The 17554-nt window shown below is 50.0% G+C and overlaps 1 protein-coding gene across 30 annotated transcripts in view; it reads right to left on the reverse strand.

Annotated features, from left to right (window-relative positions):
* SVIL (supervillin) overlaps positions 1-17554 on the reverse strand; it is a 761399-nt gene that overhangs the window by 97912 nt on the left and 645933 nt on the right. For all 30 annotated transcript variants that reach the window (XM_078663371.1, XM_078663368.1, XM_078663380.1 and 27 more), the window contains 4 exons: positions 15009-15285; positions 13510-13658; positions 1494-1599; positions 1165-1372 (listed from right to left, as the gene is read on the reverse strand). In XM_078663371.1, the coding sequence (XP_078519497.1) occupies positions 1165-1372; positions 1494-1599; positions 13510-13658; positions 15009-15285 (740 nt within the window). The remainder of the gene's footprint in view (positions 1-1164; positions 1373-1493; positions 1600-13509; positions 13659-15008; positions 15286-17554) is intronic.

Below are 17554 nucleotides of genomic sequence, written 5' to 3' on the forward strand. Positions count from 1 at the left end.
TTTTTAAAGTGCTATTAATGAGATACTCTGCATTTTTACTCCAATAAAGTGCATTTTCTTATCTTGCCTCGATTATTCTAGACCTTAATAAAGTGCATCAACTCATATTCTACCCCGAGCCTCAGTGTTGTTCCTAAAACAAAGTGCAGTAGTGCTTAAATAAATTAACCTAGAGCTCAAAGCCAAACCTCGAGGTGCAATTCCTGATGCAGGATCATCAGTTCACCGCTGGTGAGACGAGTGAGCACAAGTGTTACTTCCAACCAGGGCTTTAAGTGGCCGGGTCCTGCCGGTGCTGAGGACTGGCAGTTTTGACAAGGTGGAATTGAAACTTAACTCCATCGGGCTCAGTTTTGTGCCCTTGCGCAGGTGGTCCTGGACAGCAGTGACAGCAGGCACATCGATGTGCGCTGTTCACACTGCTCACTTCTTACTAGTGGAGAAGTTAAGGCATGGCATGCCAGGTGAGTGTTGTAGGGGAAGGAAAATCCTTTAACCTCTTCCATGCTCATGATGAGCTCAGCTCATCCGGAGTCACGGTGCCGCTGAGTTCATGACGAGCTGAGCTCTTCATGACACGCGCGGCGCTCACACGTGTGGCTAATTCTCCCGCTGTGCTGAGCTTTCCATTAAAACGGGCGTGGTCATGACGAGCTTCTTTTTTTTTTAAACTAAGGAGCAGCAACACTGTTGTGGTGTCACCGGGGCTTTAAGTGGAAGCTTTTTCAATATTATATACAAGCCGTAGGTGCTGCTTATTTATCTTATACAGCTAACAACCATTGACAAAGACAATAGTACTGACTTGTTGTAGGTATGATGTTACTTGTTGTATCACATCTGGATGCAATGACAAACAGATAAATACAAGTCGGGCGGCACACTATGCTAAGCACAGATTTTTAGCTTACGTGTTTTTAAGCCACGCCCTAAATTACATTGGCCACGCTCCTTTGAGACCCCCCCCCCACCCCCAACACTTAACGGCCTTCTTCCAACCCCTCTTTTTGTTGAGATTTTAAGGCTGCATTTCTGCTTTATCGTGTTCTATTTGGCTCATTAGGCTGCATAGTGTATTTTCATTTTAGCTCTTCCACGTGCCTGCGCACTCGCACATTAACTGCCTTACGACCCTGAACGCCCAGTTCTACTTCTGGTACTTACTGCTCCTTTATCTGATTCGCAGCCGTTCGTCCAACTTCCTTCGTGTGCGCCTGCGCCTTGCACCCGTGCCACAGGTACATGAGGGCCTTATTGACACTGAGAAGGATCATAGACGTCCTCGAGCGCAGGCTGCTACAGTGACTGGCTACCTCGAGCAGATTCCCTTCAATGGGGACTTCTCCGCGCACACAGTACAACCTCCACTCGCCTGCAGGGGGCAGAAGAAGACCAGGTTAGATCACACGTCGGATTGGAAACTGTGTAACGTGTACAAGCAACGAAGCGAAACTTAACTTTAACGCTCACGCACTCTCACAATCATGACTTACTCTGCGTATTCTCTTCTTCCTCTTCCCGCCTCCCCGTGTGCACGATCATCCCTCCCTTGAAACACTGGAGGAAACAAGGCGGTTCCTTCCCTTGCAGCACTTGCACCTACAGGAGCAAAAAATGACAGCATTTTAACGGTTCCGAAATGTTTAAATTAAAGACCTTTTGATGTTACTGTTTGTTTAGGCATCCACTTATTTGAAACTTTATATGAAGCACAACGGGGCATTTAAATGACCACCTGAGAGAAACACAAGAATGATATTTAAATGTGTGCTGTGGGTGTATTTAACGTTTTGACGTTGCATGCTCTATCAACGGATGTCGATTTATCTAACAAAACCCGACTGGTGAGTTCCAGAAACACCTCCAGAATCGCCCCACACCCCCAACCCCGAGTTAAAAGCTATGGAGATTGCGCCAAGCAAGGCAAGTGAGCTCACCCCTCCCTAGAAGAGGACCCTTATCTTTTCCATCCATCCACCTTACTTATTTCCACTATTTCACCTTTACGTTCTGTCAACCATTGTTTTTTCCCATCTATCATGTTATCTTTCATTCCATCCACCCATTTACCCTGCCATCCATTCAACCATCCTCAGCCTCATCCATTCATCCATCTATCCACTTCGCTGTCCATTCATCCATCCACTCTGCTATACAAATACGCATCCACTTATCTATTTATCTCTCCCTTTTCTCCACTATCCTTTCACCTGTCCCCCCACCTACCCATTTTCTCTGCCATCCTTTCACCTGTCCATCCACTACCCAGTCAGCCATCCATCATTCCACTATCCATCCACCTTTTTACCCTGCCATCCTTGCACCAGTCCTCCCACGTATCCATTCACTCATCCATCTAACAACTATTTCAGCCACTCATACAACCCCTAATACATCCACTCACGCATCCATCCATCCATCCTTTTACCCTTCCTTCTAATCAATATTCCTTTTTCTTTCCACAAAAGATTTTTGTTAGCTCCCAATCGTTCTTCTCTTCTATGATCACTGTATTTCTTTATAGTGTTACTTATGAGCTTTCGTCTGCCGAGCTGCAGACAAAAACGGCCCATAAAGAACCCCACCTCACTCTAGCCGCTAAAGCAGGGGCTTGACGACGCCCCCAGCAGGGCCGGTTCTAGGATTTGCGAGGCCCTGGGCTAAAAGGGAATGTGCGAGGCCCCTCTAATGTAGATAAGTGGCCCCTTGCAAGGAGACCATTCACAATCACTGTGGGAGGCCTATTGTCCAGCATTTGGTCGCCCCCCACAGTTTTAACTTTGAGCCCACAAGCATTTCTCACACCTTCAGTCCGATAGGTGTGAGAATTGCTTGTGGGCTAAAAGTTAAAACTATGGGGGCGCCAAAATGATGGACAATGGGCCTCCCACAGTGTCTGTGAATGGGTCTCCTTTCAATTGAAGGGAGAGTCTCCCTCCCTTATGTATCCAGATACCATCCCTGAGAGGCCCGGGGAGAGGGGGGCCTCCATTTCAAAGAAAGGGACACCTTTCTTTGAAATGGATCGCCAGGGAACGGACAGGACACATCACCAGTGCGTGGCCCCATGCTGGTGGTCTGAGTGTGAGGCCCTGGGCAGCTGCCCAGGCTGCCCATGTCTAGCGCCGGCCCTTGCCCCGAGTCAGAGACACTGGTGCCCGTCAAGTTCTAGGAGACGACGTTTGGGGTTCCTTAGAGGCATTGCTCCCTCAGGGACACTGGGAATCTAGCTCAAGCGATATTGTCAAAAGGCACAGGTCATCAGTGAAAGAAAAAAGCATTCAGTGATGCTAGTATTAATGTCACTAAAGGTTTCTTGGCTGCCCCATCCGGAGTCAGGGGGTCTTAAGTGTCTAAATTTAACAGAGGGGAGCCAGGGCGCTAAAACCTTAAGTGAAGCACCCACAAAGAAATATGCGAATAAATACTCAGTGAGGCCTCATTCCAAGACCCAAGGAATGAGCTATTTAAATAACAGATTTAAAAGAGCGGAACACAAGCAACCCAAGAATCCTACCGCGGGTGATTTTCAGGGATTAGGCTTATTGCAAGCATCCTCCCATCACCTTCTGTGTTTGATGTACTGCCCTAAGTGACCAAGTGTATGCCCAGACGTGGGTCTCCCTTCTCACTGTGTCATTGGAACCAAACAGCAACCGCCTGAAGAGCCCCAATCAAAGTGAAACTGATCTTGAGCTGCTTGTGTTCCGGTTCAGAAAGTACCTGGCTTTGCTGTTCGGGCAGGACTGTCCCTATAGGAGCAGGGTCAAAGCAGATTTGTACATGACTGGGTCTAATCTGAGGTGGCATGTTGGGCCACGAGGATGGGGTTGGAATGCTACCCTGAGCGGTTGCCAGTGCTTCGACTTATTGCAAGCATCTTCCCATCACTTTTGTGTGTTTGATAGAGGTTCAAAACTTCAGTTTGCCCAAGACTTACCACTTGCCTTCTTAATACTTTTTATAGAAAACATTAAAACTATATACATCATTGTGACCAAATCACAAACCTCAAACAGAATGATAAAAATAAAGAGGGTGATTCGCAGAGAAAGTTGAACGTTAGCCACGCATGCCATTTTAGTCACAAAAATAGCTGCCATATGCATACTTCCATAAACCTATTTGTATAAAGTCCCAAACAATGCTTCGGATCGGAAGCAGTAATAACATTTGAGCAATTCAAAATGTGAATGAATTTCTTCAATAAAAATGTTAATTGTAAATTGAATGTCTGGGTACAGACTTCATATTTAGCACTCATCATCAAAAACTGCCAGTAGAGATTAATAGGTGCGTTGCCAAACAACATTTTAATGTGTTAAACATACTACTTGAATTGACAGCCTATGTGGAAAAGAACATGCCTTCTGTTCCTGTGCAGAAATCCAGCCCCTGTACCCGCCTTTTCTAGTCAGGACAACCCCCCCCCCCCTTCCCCACCACCTACCTACATCTCTGTCTACCTGCATCTCCATAGGCCTATCAGTACCTGTCCGTCACTGAACGACTTTACCAATCTCAGGACTGTCAGTAGCTGCCCGAATCTGCACCTTCTTGTCCATAGTGTCCCATTACCTGCTCTAGGTGTCTGGCAGGGGCGGATTGGCAAGGCGGGCATTCGGGCATGGGCCGAAGGGCCGGTGCCTCAGTGGGCCGTTTTTTTCTCCCCTGTACCAGTCCACAGAGAGAACTTGGAAAGGGGAGAAAAAAAACGGCCCACAGAGTGCACGGAGACAGACAGAAAATGAAAGCAGCCTCGCTGTGCAGGCCGACAAGGATTGTCAGCTGTGGCCTCTCCTTCACCCCTGCCCTGCCAAGCAATCAAGCTGAGGCTGGGCTGGGAGGGGTGATTGTTTGCAAAAATCGGCCTCCCTGGGAGCCAGGTGTTTCTCAGGCCTTTGAGCCATTTTCACCTCGGCCCCCCTCGGGCCCATGCAGCCCAGAAACGGTGTTAGTCTTAACACCTCGCCCACAGCCCTTCACGTTCAGGGCATAGTGGGCGAGGAAAAATGGGTCTTGCTGTGGGGGCCAGGTGATGTTTTGAATTTTTTTATTTTATTTATTTATTTATGCTATTTTATATAGCGCGGACTTTACCCGAAGGTGTCAGAGCGCTTCACACTAGGAACAGCAATAATACATGAGGAGAAAAATTACAAGTGGACAAATTACAAAAGCAAACGTTAAGTTACATGAATCAAAAGTGACAATAGTGAGCAACCAAAATACATGAGGTAGCAATCGGTACATTACAGGAGGAAAAAGTGATGTGTGCAGGTTACAAAAGCGTACAAAGTACAAGTAGAGGTATAATACTGCAATAAATGGCAGACACTCCAGCACAAGAACAAACGTTACGTAGGCAATGGTGGCACTTGTGCAAGTATCTAAAGCAAACAAAAGTGAGAGGTAGCATACAGTGTGATACCAGAGAAAAGTGACGTGTGCAAGTTACAAAAGGGTACCATACACAGGTACAAGGGTAATACTACAGTAAATGGTAAACACTCAAACTGCCAGAACACACTGGAAAGGCACTTCCCATGCACCAGCTTCACCTCAGCCTCCCCCCTGGCTACCTGGCTACCTTGGATGACCCAGAAAGCTGTGTTTTGTGCTCCCCTGCCAGGACATTTTCCTGAGGCCTGGAGGGCTGATTAATTTACTAATTGCAGGGGCCTTACCTCTGTTCATGCGCTCTGGAGCTGAAGGTCTGGGGAGGGTTAAGTAGGTTAGTAATAGCAGGGGTTTTGCTGCTTTTCAGGTGCTCCTGTGCTGGAGGGCTGGAATAATTTTGTGACAGAAAGGGGCCTTGCTATTTTTTTTAGTTGCTCAGCATGTAGGCCATTGTCACCTTGGCCCTGTGTCCTGTGTATCCTCCCACTTTCATTCCTTGTCTGTGCAAATGGTGTTTCATGAAAGGGCACGCCCCTTGAATGTGGGCCACGCCCCTTAAATATTGGCCACGCCTCTTGAATGTGGGCCACTTTTTCATCAGTGCCCGGGCCGAATTGTGATCCCAATCCGACCCTGGTGTCTGGCCATATCTGCATCTATCAGCACTCATCTAACTGTACGTCGCCATTGATCTAACTAAGTCGCCATTGGTCTGCCCGCTCACATCAGCCTGCTTCTCCCTGCCAGCACCAGTACATGCTAACTTGTATTACTTGCCTGTACCAGTCTATCGTTACCTGCCATCTAGGACAGAACGAGCACTGATCACTAGAATTTCCTATTAAGGTAAGATATGCTTATTGGGTCCACCTGGGAACAGTGGGTCAATGGGACACAGTGCGGAGAAACATGTGGAGAACAGTCACACTGAAAATGGGGCAAAAGGATTGCATCGTCTAGATTTTTATTTTGTTCTTCAACATGAAGTTCAAATACAAGGCGACTTGAAATACCTGGTTTGACATGTTGCAGTGCATAACGGGTTAGCTAGGACTTCACCTGGAACGGAACTGGGCTACACTGATCTTGTACACACTAACCAATTCAAAACTACAGAAAAACTTTGCCCATCATGTAATATGCTGACTGGAGAGTAGCACATTTGCTACAGCGCTTACATTTGTAGCTTTGAGGAAGTGCAGGGGCTATATCCGACAAGAGTGCTGAATGAATATGTACTCCTGTAGGATACACTGTGACGGTAGTGCTGGAGTACAATAAAACATTTTTTAAAACGTTCTGTACGACTGGACTGTATTCTAGCAGCATCTAGTGTTCTGCCACCTTTGTGCATCTAGAGTGCCTCTCTTCGTCACCAGCAGCAGAAGTTACTACTTGTGTAACGATATATCTGTAAGAGACATTAGTTAGTATTAGATTCCTTACCTTAGAATATCCCCAGGCGTCAGACTGGATCCGGAAATTTTTGCGTAGCAGTACCCTTGCGCGTCGGTAGGCGTCGTCTGCGGCTCCGCGTCCGTCGTCGGCGCCGTGATGACGTCGGAGTACTTAGACGCCGCCTCCGCGTGCTGACGTCAGTTCTTAGACACAGCTTTTCCGCGCCAGAAACGCAGAGCCATGTTAAAAACAAACACTGGTGCCATTGAAACTAGGGCCCTGAAGGGGACAACCCTAACCCTAGATATTGGTTCGCATAACGGGGAGGATGGGTGGGTCGGTAAGGAATCTAATACTAACTAATGTCTCTTACAGATGTATCGTTACACAAGTAGTAACTTGTGCATCTGAAAGAGACACGTTAGTATTAGATTCCTTACCTTAGAATAGATACCCCAGCAATACCAACCCCGGTGGTGGGTCTGCGAACCAATACTTACACCAGAAAGTCCCGGAGGACGGAACGGCCAAAGAAGCCATCCCTCCGGACTTGGCTGTCCAGGCAGTAGTGTCTTGCAAACGTGTGCAGCGATGCCCACGTAGCTGCCTGACAGATGTCTTGTAAGGGCACACCCCTGCCCAGAGCAGTGGTAGTCGCCGTGGCTCGGGTAGAATGAGCCCGCAATCCAGCAGGAGGCTCCTTCCTAGCCAAAGAGTAGCATGCCTGGATACACAAGATGATCCACCGGGAGATGGTCCTCTTGTGCACCGCTTTCCCCTTCTTGGCGCCCACGTAACCAACAAAGAGTTGGTCATCCACCCGGAACTGGCGTGTGCGATCTAGATAAAACGAGAGCGCACGTTTTGGGTCCAGACGATGGAGCCGCTCTTCCTCTTTAGAGGGATGCGGAGGCGGAAAGAAGGTAGGCAAGGTGATAGACTGCCCAATGTGGAAGGCCGTGACAACCTTGGGCAGGAAAGATGGCTTGGTACGAAGCACCACTTTGTCCGGATGGACAGAAAGGAAAGGTGGAGTACAAGAAAGAGCCTGGAGCTCACTCACCCTCCTGGCAGAGGTGATGGCAACCAGGAAAGCAGTCTTCAGAGTCAGAAGGCGAAGAGGGCAATTGTGAAGTGGCTCAAAGGGAGCGCACATCAGAAAAGTTAGAACTAGGTTCAAGTCCCACTGAGGCATCACAAACGGAACAGGGGGAAATGTGTGAGTGATGCCTTTAAGAAATCTGTTCACAATAGGGGACTTGAACAAAGAGGGCTGATCAGGCAGCCTGAGAAAGGCTGAAAGGGCAGAAAGGTAGCCCTTGATAGTGCCCAGAGCAGAGCCCTGCTGGGCAAGAGAAAGAAGGAAGAGAAGAACCTCTGAAAGAGGGGCAGCAAGAGGATCCACAGCCTTTGCTGTGCACCATGCCACAAATCTGTTCCACCTGCAGGCGTATACCGACTTAGTGGAGGGACGCCTGGCTGCCAGAATGACGTTACAGACTTCAGGAGGCAAGTCAAATGGCCTCAACTGTCGCAGCTCAATCTCCAAGCATGGAGGTGGAGACTGGACAGGTTCGGGTGGAGGACCGTCTCCTGCTGCTGCGACAGAAGGTCCTCCTGAAGAGGCAGCCGAACCGGGGGATCGACTGACATACTGAGTAGCTCGGGATACCAGTACCTTCGAGCCCAGTCCGGAGCCACAAGGATGACTTGGGCCCGGTCGCGCCTGATCTTCTTCAGCACTCTGGGCAGAAGTGGTATAGGCGGAAAGGCGTACAACAGACCGCAACTCCACTCGCGACGAAAAGCGTCTCCGAGCGAGTGCTGCCTTGGAAATTCCAACACGCAGAACTGATGACATTGCGCGTTCTCTTCGGTGGCGAATAGATCTAACAAAGGCTCTCCCCATTGCTGAAAGAGGCCTTGCGCCACTTCCGAGTTCAGACGCCATTCGTGATCCATCATGCACCGACGGCTGAGCTCGTCCGCCCTGGCGTTCAGAGAACCTGCCAGGTGTTGAGCCACCAGGGTCACGCCCTGGCGTTCCAGCCATTGCCAAAGGCGAAGAGCCTCTTGACAAAGGGTCCAGGACCCCACACCGCCTTGTTTGTTGCAGTACCACATGGCGGTGGTGTTGTCCGTGAACACCTGCACTACACTCCCCCGGACAGAGGGGAGGAATGCCTTCAGTGCCAGACGAATCGCCCTGAGCTCCAACAGGTTGATGTGGAGCCGGGACTCCGCCGGAGACCAGAGGCCTCTGATCTCCGCCTCTCCCATGTGGCCTCCCCAGCCCTGGAGGGACGCGTCCGTCACAACTACGTGCTCCGGTTGGGGTAGGGAGAGGGATCTGCCGCTGACCCAATCGCGGTCCGTAAGCCACCACTGCAGCTGTCTCGCAGTGCCCTCCGAGATCAGGACATGGTCGGATAGGTTGCCCTGATGCTGGGCCCACTGAAACTTCAGGTCCCACTGCAGAGCCCGCATCCGCCACCTGGCGTGATGCACCAGCAGGATGCAGGAGGCCATCAGCCCCAGAAGCCGCAGCGTCAACCTGACCGAAACCCGGGATAACGGCTGAAAGATGGGAATCAGAGCCTGAATATCCCGGACCCGCTGCTCGGGTGGATAAACCCGAAACTGCGCCGAGTCTAGAACCGCTCCGATGAAGAGGAGCTTCTGAGAGGGGCACAGGTGCGACTTTGGCACATTGATCGAGAACCCCAGCTGATGCAGGAGGTCTGCCGTAGTCTGGAGGTGGTTGACGACTGTCAGGGGCGAGCTCGCCTTCAACAGCCAGTCGTCGAGGTAGGGGAAGACTGAAATCCCCAACCTGCGCAGATGAGCTGCGACCACCGCCATCACCTTTGTGAACACCCGTGGGGCGCTGGTAAGGCCGAAGGGGAGCACGGTAAACTGAAAGTGCTCGTGGCCAACCGTGAACCGCAGGTAGCGCCGGTGGGCCGGCAGGACGGGGATGTGGAAATAAGCGTCCTGCAAGTCCAACGCCACCATCCAGTCTCCTGGATCCAGGGCAGCTAAGACCTGAGCCAGTGTCAGCATCTTGAACTTCTCCTTCCGGAGGAAGCCGTTGACGTTCCGTAGGTCCAAGATAGGGCGCAGGCCCCCTATGCCCTTCTTGGGTACCAGAAAGTAGTGGGAGTAGCAACCACACCCTACTTCTGGCCCAGGAACGCGCTCGATGGCCCCTTTGGCCAAGAGGGCCGTAACTTTCTCCTGCAGAAGTCGCAAGTGATCCCCCGATACACGGTGGTTCTGCGGTGGCATGGATGGAGGAGTCGCCTCGAAGGGGAGGGAGTAGCCCCTTTGGACGATCTGCAGCACCCACCTGTCCGACGTGACAGTGCGCCAGTGGAGGTGGTGATGGCGAACCCTGCCCCCCACTGGCGTCACATGGGCCTGAAAGCACGGACTAGGAAGGTTTTGAGGCGGATGCTGCGGGGGAAGGTGTGGACTGACCTCGTCGCTGCCCACGACCGCCCGGCCGGCGGTTCCCACGGCCGCCACCGCGTTGGGTATTGCCCTGCGGCGCGTGGCTGGCGGCACGTGCGGGCGCACCCCTTCCGTGGCCACGAAAGGAGTGATAGGCAGCCGGTTGCTGGCGTTGGCCCGAGAGGCCTAAGGACTTGGTCGTAGCCCTGGAGTCCTTAAAACGCTCAAGCGCATGGTCTGCCTTGTCGCCAAAGAGGCGACGGCCATCGAACGGCATGTCCATGAGCGTGCTCTGGACATCTGCCGAGAAGTTGGCGGACCTCAGCCAGGCGTGGCGTCTGACCGCCACCGTCGTTGCCATCGCTCTACCCAGCGAGTCAGTGGTATCCAGCCCACACCGGATGGAATACTTGGCTGCATCCCGGCCCTCCACCAGGGCTTGGCCGAGTTTGGCCCGTACCTCCAACGGACACTCTGGCAGCACTTCCGCGACCTTATCCCACACAGAGTGGGTGTAACGTCCCAAGAGGCAGGCGGTGTTAGAAGACCGCAGGCCCAAACTAATGGATGAGAAGATCTTCTTCCCATACTGGTCATACCTCTTGGATTCCCGATCCGGCGGGGCCGACGGGAATGCGGTTTGGGAATTGGAGGCCTGGATAACCAGGCTCTCGGGGGTAGGGTGGGAGGACAGAAAACATGGGTCGCCCGGGGCGGGGCGGTGGCGTCTGGCCACGTTCCTATCTACGGGCGAACCCGTAGCGGGCTTGGACCAAGTGCCCAAAAGAACGTCAGTCAAGGCCTCATTAAAGGGCAGCAGAGGCTCGGCCGAGCTTGACTGCGGTTTAAGGACCTCAGTGAGGAGGTTAGTCCTCACGGCCGTGACGGGGAGCTCAAGGTTTAAGGCCTTGGCAGCCCTCATCAGCACCACACTATATGTTGCCCCCTCCTCCGAAGCCACGGTAGGAGGGGAGACAAACCCAGGGTCTGGAGAGGTGTCCAGACCACTGGCCTCCCCAAGGTCTTCTGTCCAGTCCTCACGAGACTGACACTCCCTGGTCAGAGGGTCCTCAGACCCCTCCCAGTCCTCTCCTTCACCCATCTCCTGAAATTCAGGGTCCTCAATCAATGGGGCCTGTTCATAAAAGTGAAAATCACCAAACGGCGTCTGGAGCGGCGCCGAACGGGGCCGCCCCGACGGCCGAACAGGAACGGAAGTAGAACCGGGGTCGGCGCCGCCCGAGGACGGCGCCGGAGGCGACACCCGAGGGTCTGACGCCGGGGAGGTCGTCAGATCCACCGGCGACAAACCAGATCCCGATGGAGGACCAGCGGCGTCGGGCCCGAAGGCGCCGGCGGCGCCGGAACAACTGGACCCCTCGGCGCCGGGCCCGAAGGCGCCGGCGGCGTCGGGATAACAGGAGCCTGCGGCGCCGAGCCCGAAGGCATCGGCGGCGTCGGGCCGAAGCACCCGACGGTGTCGGGGCCGGAGCCGCCGACCCGCTAGGACTCCCAGACGGGTCCGCTGGGCCCGGAGGCGCCGCGGAGCCCGTCGGAGGAGAGAGTTTCCTCATGGCCATGAGGAAGCGCTCGACCCCCTCCGGCGTCACGTTGAGCCCAGGGACCGGAGGGTATGGGGCTGTACGCGGCGCCCGCGACTCCGACGGAGCCGCGTGGGCGGTGTCACCCGAACCCCCGGCCGCATCGCGCGAGCGTCAGGGGGAGTCCGAGGAGCGATGACGCCGCTTGGACTTCTTGTGCCTCTTACCTGACGACGACTTCGACCCGGAGGAGTGCGGCCTACTCTCGGAGCTGTGGTGGCTCCGGGCCCGCGACCTGTCCCTCGACCTCCCATGGGATCGGGACCTCTCGCGGCGCGGGACCGACTGCCGGAGTTCGAGTCGCCTACGGGACCGCTCCCGCCTGGCTTTCGAAGAGAGGGCCCGGCAGTCGGAGCAGGCCTTCTCGTCGTGGTCGACGCCCAAACACGACAAACACACGCGGTGAGGATCCGTGACCGACATCAGCCGGTCGCAATCATCACAGGGCTTGAAGCCGGGCATCCCTAAAGGCACCGTTTCGGAGTCGAGAGACTCGAAATAGTAATCAAAAAGGATCAAAAAGTATAGTCAAAAGTGACTAGGGTTACTGCTTTTTCCAGATCTGCGCTTGCTGGCGCGGAAAAAAGAAGAACTGACGTCAGCACGCGGAGGCGGCGTCTAAGTACTCCGACGACGTCATCACGGCGCCCACGACGCCGACGACGGACGCGGAGCCGCTGTCGACGCCTACCGACGCGCAAGGGTACTGCTACGCAAAAATTTCCGGATCCAGTCTGACGCCTGGGGATATTCTAAGGTAAGGAATCTAATACTAACGTGTCTCTTTCAGATCCAGTCTTTACATGCTAGCTAATGAGGACTGGACCGGTCTGAATCAGCCCATCACCTGGCTATTGAACTGACAAGGACACTCCTTCTACCGAGACTCGGCAGGGACATCCTGAAGTGGTCAAATATGTTTCTAGGAACACTCTGTGTACATTAGTCCAAGCAGCTCGTTAGTTGCAACAAAAAGCTGTACATTGGCTTGCGTGCTGCCACACATTGACCAACCCAAGGAAAGCAACATTTGAAAATTAAACAACTTCTAACATTTTCCACGGAATTCACTAAAAACCAAGACCATGTGCATGAAATGTAGCCCACAGCAGAATATATTTTCTTTCCATACTGTGCGTGGATCATTTATTCTATAACTGCATCCCAGGTATTAATTGAATTAGGTAGTGATGTTTGCTATGAACTAGCGTAAAATACCAACTGCACATATGTAATAAAAGCAGATCACACATTTGCAGATTCGATATGATTGTTTTAAGTGCACTAGTCAATGTTTTCGCCTCAGTTGTAAATGCGAACCCTTTTTCAGTCGTCAAAAAACGCTCTTGCTGTCTGTTGGGAGAGAGCCTTGTACACCACACCCCCCAGAGCTAAGCCTTGCTTAGGATTGGATGGCTTTCATGTCCCTCTCAGTTGCTTTGTCCCATCTGTCGCTGTCCTACCTTTGTGTTTTGGCTATTTCAAGCATTGGCAATGCCAATCAATCGCATGCGTATCTAGAGGTAAGACACAGACTGACAATGCTAATGCAATCCTACTACCTACTGCAATTTAATTAGATTCTAGTTAAAACAAATGTTATTGCCATTTAAATTAACAAATGCTTCACAATAGCGAGTGTAGCCATTAGTCTTACCTGAGCCCCTCTCTCTTCATCTAACTCCACTGTCATTAAAGCAGACGTTCCTTTTTCGCTCACAGTCGAATGCCTTCCTTGCCAGAAAAAGTACGCACATTTCTCCTTCCCAGCAACTCTCACCGTGTCTGTCTTTTGTCTGTGTCCAACTGTGAACAGTTTACAAAGTGATTACAAAAACTGCAACAGATGGCATTTAAATACTCATCTAGGCAGAAGCAGAACAAGGATGTAGCATGCACGACTGATGAAAAGCCAAGGGGACATGTGAGGGACACAAAGAAAAGGTCAGATTGTGAAAACGAGGCCACGGTACACTGGTGGCCAAGATGCAGCACAGGACATGATAGGAATTCATGGTGAATCAGTGAAAATGAGAAGCACTGATGGGTTACACATGGAAACACTTCTAGAAAGAGGGTCTGGAATGGCTGGTACATAGGGTGCAGGGAATCAGCTGATGCACACAGGGCAGGCTAACTATGGAGACTAGTGTAGACTTGGGTGGATACGTGTGCACCAGAAATGGAGGGAGCCAACCAACAACAACGCAGGGCACAAAGGAGCCAACCAGCTCAGCGTGTGGAGATAGGGGGCCAACTACCAAGCCACAGGAGGGGCGGCCAATTGGGAGACCAAGGGAAAGAGATCAGGAAAGTGCTTGGGGGTGTGGAACCAGTGAAGACACAGTGAGAGTGGAGGCCCTAATAAAGGCTGACTGAAGCAGGCCGAGGGGTAATGACTTGGGGAGGGCAGCCTAAGGGGGTGAGCCGTGGTTGCATATAGGGGTGAACCCAGGAGGACCCAAGAATGGTGGGGCAGATCCTAGGGGCCCTAACACGGTAGATGGATCATAGGGAGTACAAGTAAATTGGATATATCTTGGGGCTAAAAAAAAAAAAGAAAAGAGGAAGCCATCAGGGTTGTGGCTCGAGGGGACCAACCTTATGCAAAGAAAGTAGTCCCTAAGGTGGAGTTTAACAGGTCAGGAAAATTGCTACAGATCTTTTCTGGTGCAATAAAGCAAATAGTATAGACCAGCAAAACAGCATTTTCCATTTCCTTTTGGAGATATAGAATCCTAAGGCAAAGTTACAACACAGGCAAAAAACAGTTCACACTATCAATGGAATAACTTAAAATTAATGGCTTTACAGTCTTTGCAAGGCCTGCACAGGTGAAAATGAGGAAGAGGTCCCCATTAGTGTGGGTCACTCTTGAGTTTCATGAGTAAAGTTGCCAAACCATAATTTTTCAGTTGATACCGGATGATCTGAAAACCATAACTCAGATTTTCAAATGCAATAAAGGTGTATAAACTCATCTGTGGAAGAATTTGCGTCCATACAAATGTTAAAAAATATAAACTGGCTCTTAAAAGGTCTGAGGTTTTATAACAGTTAAATGAGTTTTAAATATGTACTGCTTTGCACAAATACACCCGTGTACATGCAAAAACAATTTTGCCATATAGAGAAAAAAAAAAATCAAACACTGACCTGTTGTGCTAACCATGTACTTCCACTTAACCACATACGTATCACCCTCATGAAACTGCCCAATACTTTGCTTGGGTAACCTGCTGTAGTCAAACTCCAGGATATGCCACACGTCTACTGACTCAGTTATGATTTCCAACTGCCTCCTGTCATCTCCTTCCACAAACCCATAGCCTCTGCCAACGTTTAATCCATCCAGGACTGTCCCAACAGCGGTCTGGGGGACTGGAACCATGAGCATGACATTGTATGGCTTGAAGTCGGTTTTCTGATCTTCCTGTAAGGGTAGAATTGGAAAGAGATGTTTTGGCTTAACTTAAAGTAACACTTTTCACAACCTAGTTAGGCATTGAAATGAACAGTAGTACTGTTGCTGGATTGTGAATTGTTCCATACATTCGCGGTTTCTGGTCCTTGGTTGCGGTTAATGCGGTCTGTTGCTGGATACTTACATTTTGCTCTTAAGACACCCCAAACAACAGACAACCTTGAAATGACAATGCATGCTTTAGAACGCTAGCGTATATGAAAACAACAAGTGCGCAATTCATTTCTAGTGATCTTTTACCCATTTGCTTTTTCTACTTCAGGGTGCATCACTGCACCATTAAACAGACTAAGTGTGAACAGGTCCGAAAGCAAAATGAAAGCATATAGAGACCCACAGCTAAGCTTCAGTTTATAAAACAAACTGAAAAGCAGTACATTTTCAGTTTACATAAATGAAAACCCGCAAGTTTTGGGCAAAAAGCGTTTGTTTGAAGGATATTTTCAAGACACACCCACAGAGACGGAAACGGGGCACACAGCAGCTCCCTCATACATTTGTGACATCTCTATGCATCAAAAGTAATAAGCCTTAGTTTGAAGGATGACACATTCTGGGAGAACATCAACAGTCACCAAGCATGGGAAGCTGTTCTGGTGCATGGATACATATTGATGGATCCTTCCAATCAGAGATGCGTTTTATGCAGCCAAGGGCACAGATTGTCCGTTTCGCATCACAATGATCTCCTGAACTAAAAAAATTGTAGTGTTTTGTAGCATTTTTATACATCTTTCCTACTTCTTGGAGGGGCCTTCAAGAGCTTTTGGGTTGGTCAGGCAAGTAGCTACTATTGTGCATCGTCTCAGAACACTGTTGGTGCAGATGACAACAAAATACAGCTTATTTGTGTCCTCCATAATCAATATATGGCATCTCTCCAGAAGAGGGATAAGGAGATGGGAGACTCCATGGAAAAGGATCACCGGTACTGTATCGTCTAATAAGATGCATGATTGAAAACATTTCTTCCGGCTGATAAAATATGTCTGCCAGTGCGGATTGTTTTCTGCCACAAGGGAACCCAATTGTAATGGTCAGGAACCTTGGTAGTGCGTTACAAACACAATAGATCCCGACAGGGAAGATACATAGACAAAACAATAAATATAGACCTGGAATCAGTGCTATATTAGGGCTGTCGAGCCGGACAAAGATTTTAATAATGTTCAGATCATAAAAGCAAGGATAAAATGGGACAATCCTGCATCCAGCACAATACATATAACACGAAACAATTGACAAAAGGCTCGGGCAGGACAGGAGGGCTTGTAACATATATAAAATGAAACAAGCAAAGATAAGTAACAACACTGTTACACTTAAATAATCATTTGGATTGTGTTTATGGTGTACATGAGGTCAACAATGTTTCGATACCGTAAAACCAATACAGGGATCATCATCAGGACGTAAAGTTACATGCCTGATAGAAATTTGTTGCGTGAATATGCACAAGGCGAATATTGTTGTAATGGTGTGCCAATTAATGGCATGCCGGGGCAATGCGAATAGACATTACTGAAGGTAGCCAGTTGGCAGAACCAACACAGTATCACAAGGGAGATGGCGCATGTGGATTATGGGGAGAGAGAAGTTAAATGGACGGCGTTCACGTGTCTAATGCGATGCCAGTGGCGCTGGGGGAAGGCAGAATGACCTTGGTGTGGATTAATGTGGACTTGATCTAACGATAGAAAACCAAAAGCTGCACCACGATGGTGCATGCAATGTGCGAGCCGCTGTGCTAGGGGAGGCACAATGACCTCCGAATTCAAGGTGTCCGGGTGAGCTCGATAGATTAGTTTATTCTTGCTTTTGTGATCTGAAACATTAAAAATCACTCTGTCCAGCCTTAATATAGCACTGATTCATGGTCTATATTTATTGTTTTGTCTATGTATCTTCCCTGTCAGGGCCTATTGTGTTTGTAACGCTTATACATATATGGTGAACACTGCAGACTATGTAAATTGCATATTGCAACTTCTCTATATTATTTTACCTTGGCGTAAAGTATCCAAAGCCAGGGGGTCTTGTTCGCTCAATACCAACAGAAAACAATAAAACATTTTCAAAAACGAAACATTTTGCAACATCAATTCATTTCCTGGACAGTAAAGCATAGGAGTTGCTGCGCCAGCTGAATTAATATCATACTTTTAGAAAACAGGTTTTAGAAAAAAAATCTTCTGGGATTTTAAAGCGGGACAGACAA

The sequence above is a fragment of the Lissotriton helveticus genome, chromosome 10 (assembly GCF_964261635.1).
Source record: "Lissotriton helveticus chromosome 10, aLisHel1.1, whole genome shotgun sequence".
Lineage (NCBI taxonomy): Eukaryota > Metazoa > Chordata > Amphibia > Caudata > Salamandridae > Lissotriton > Lissotriton helveticus.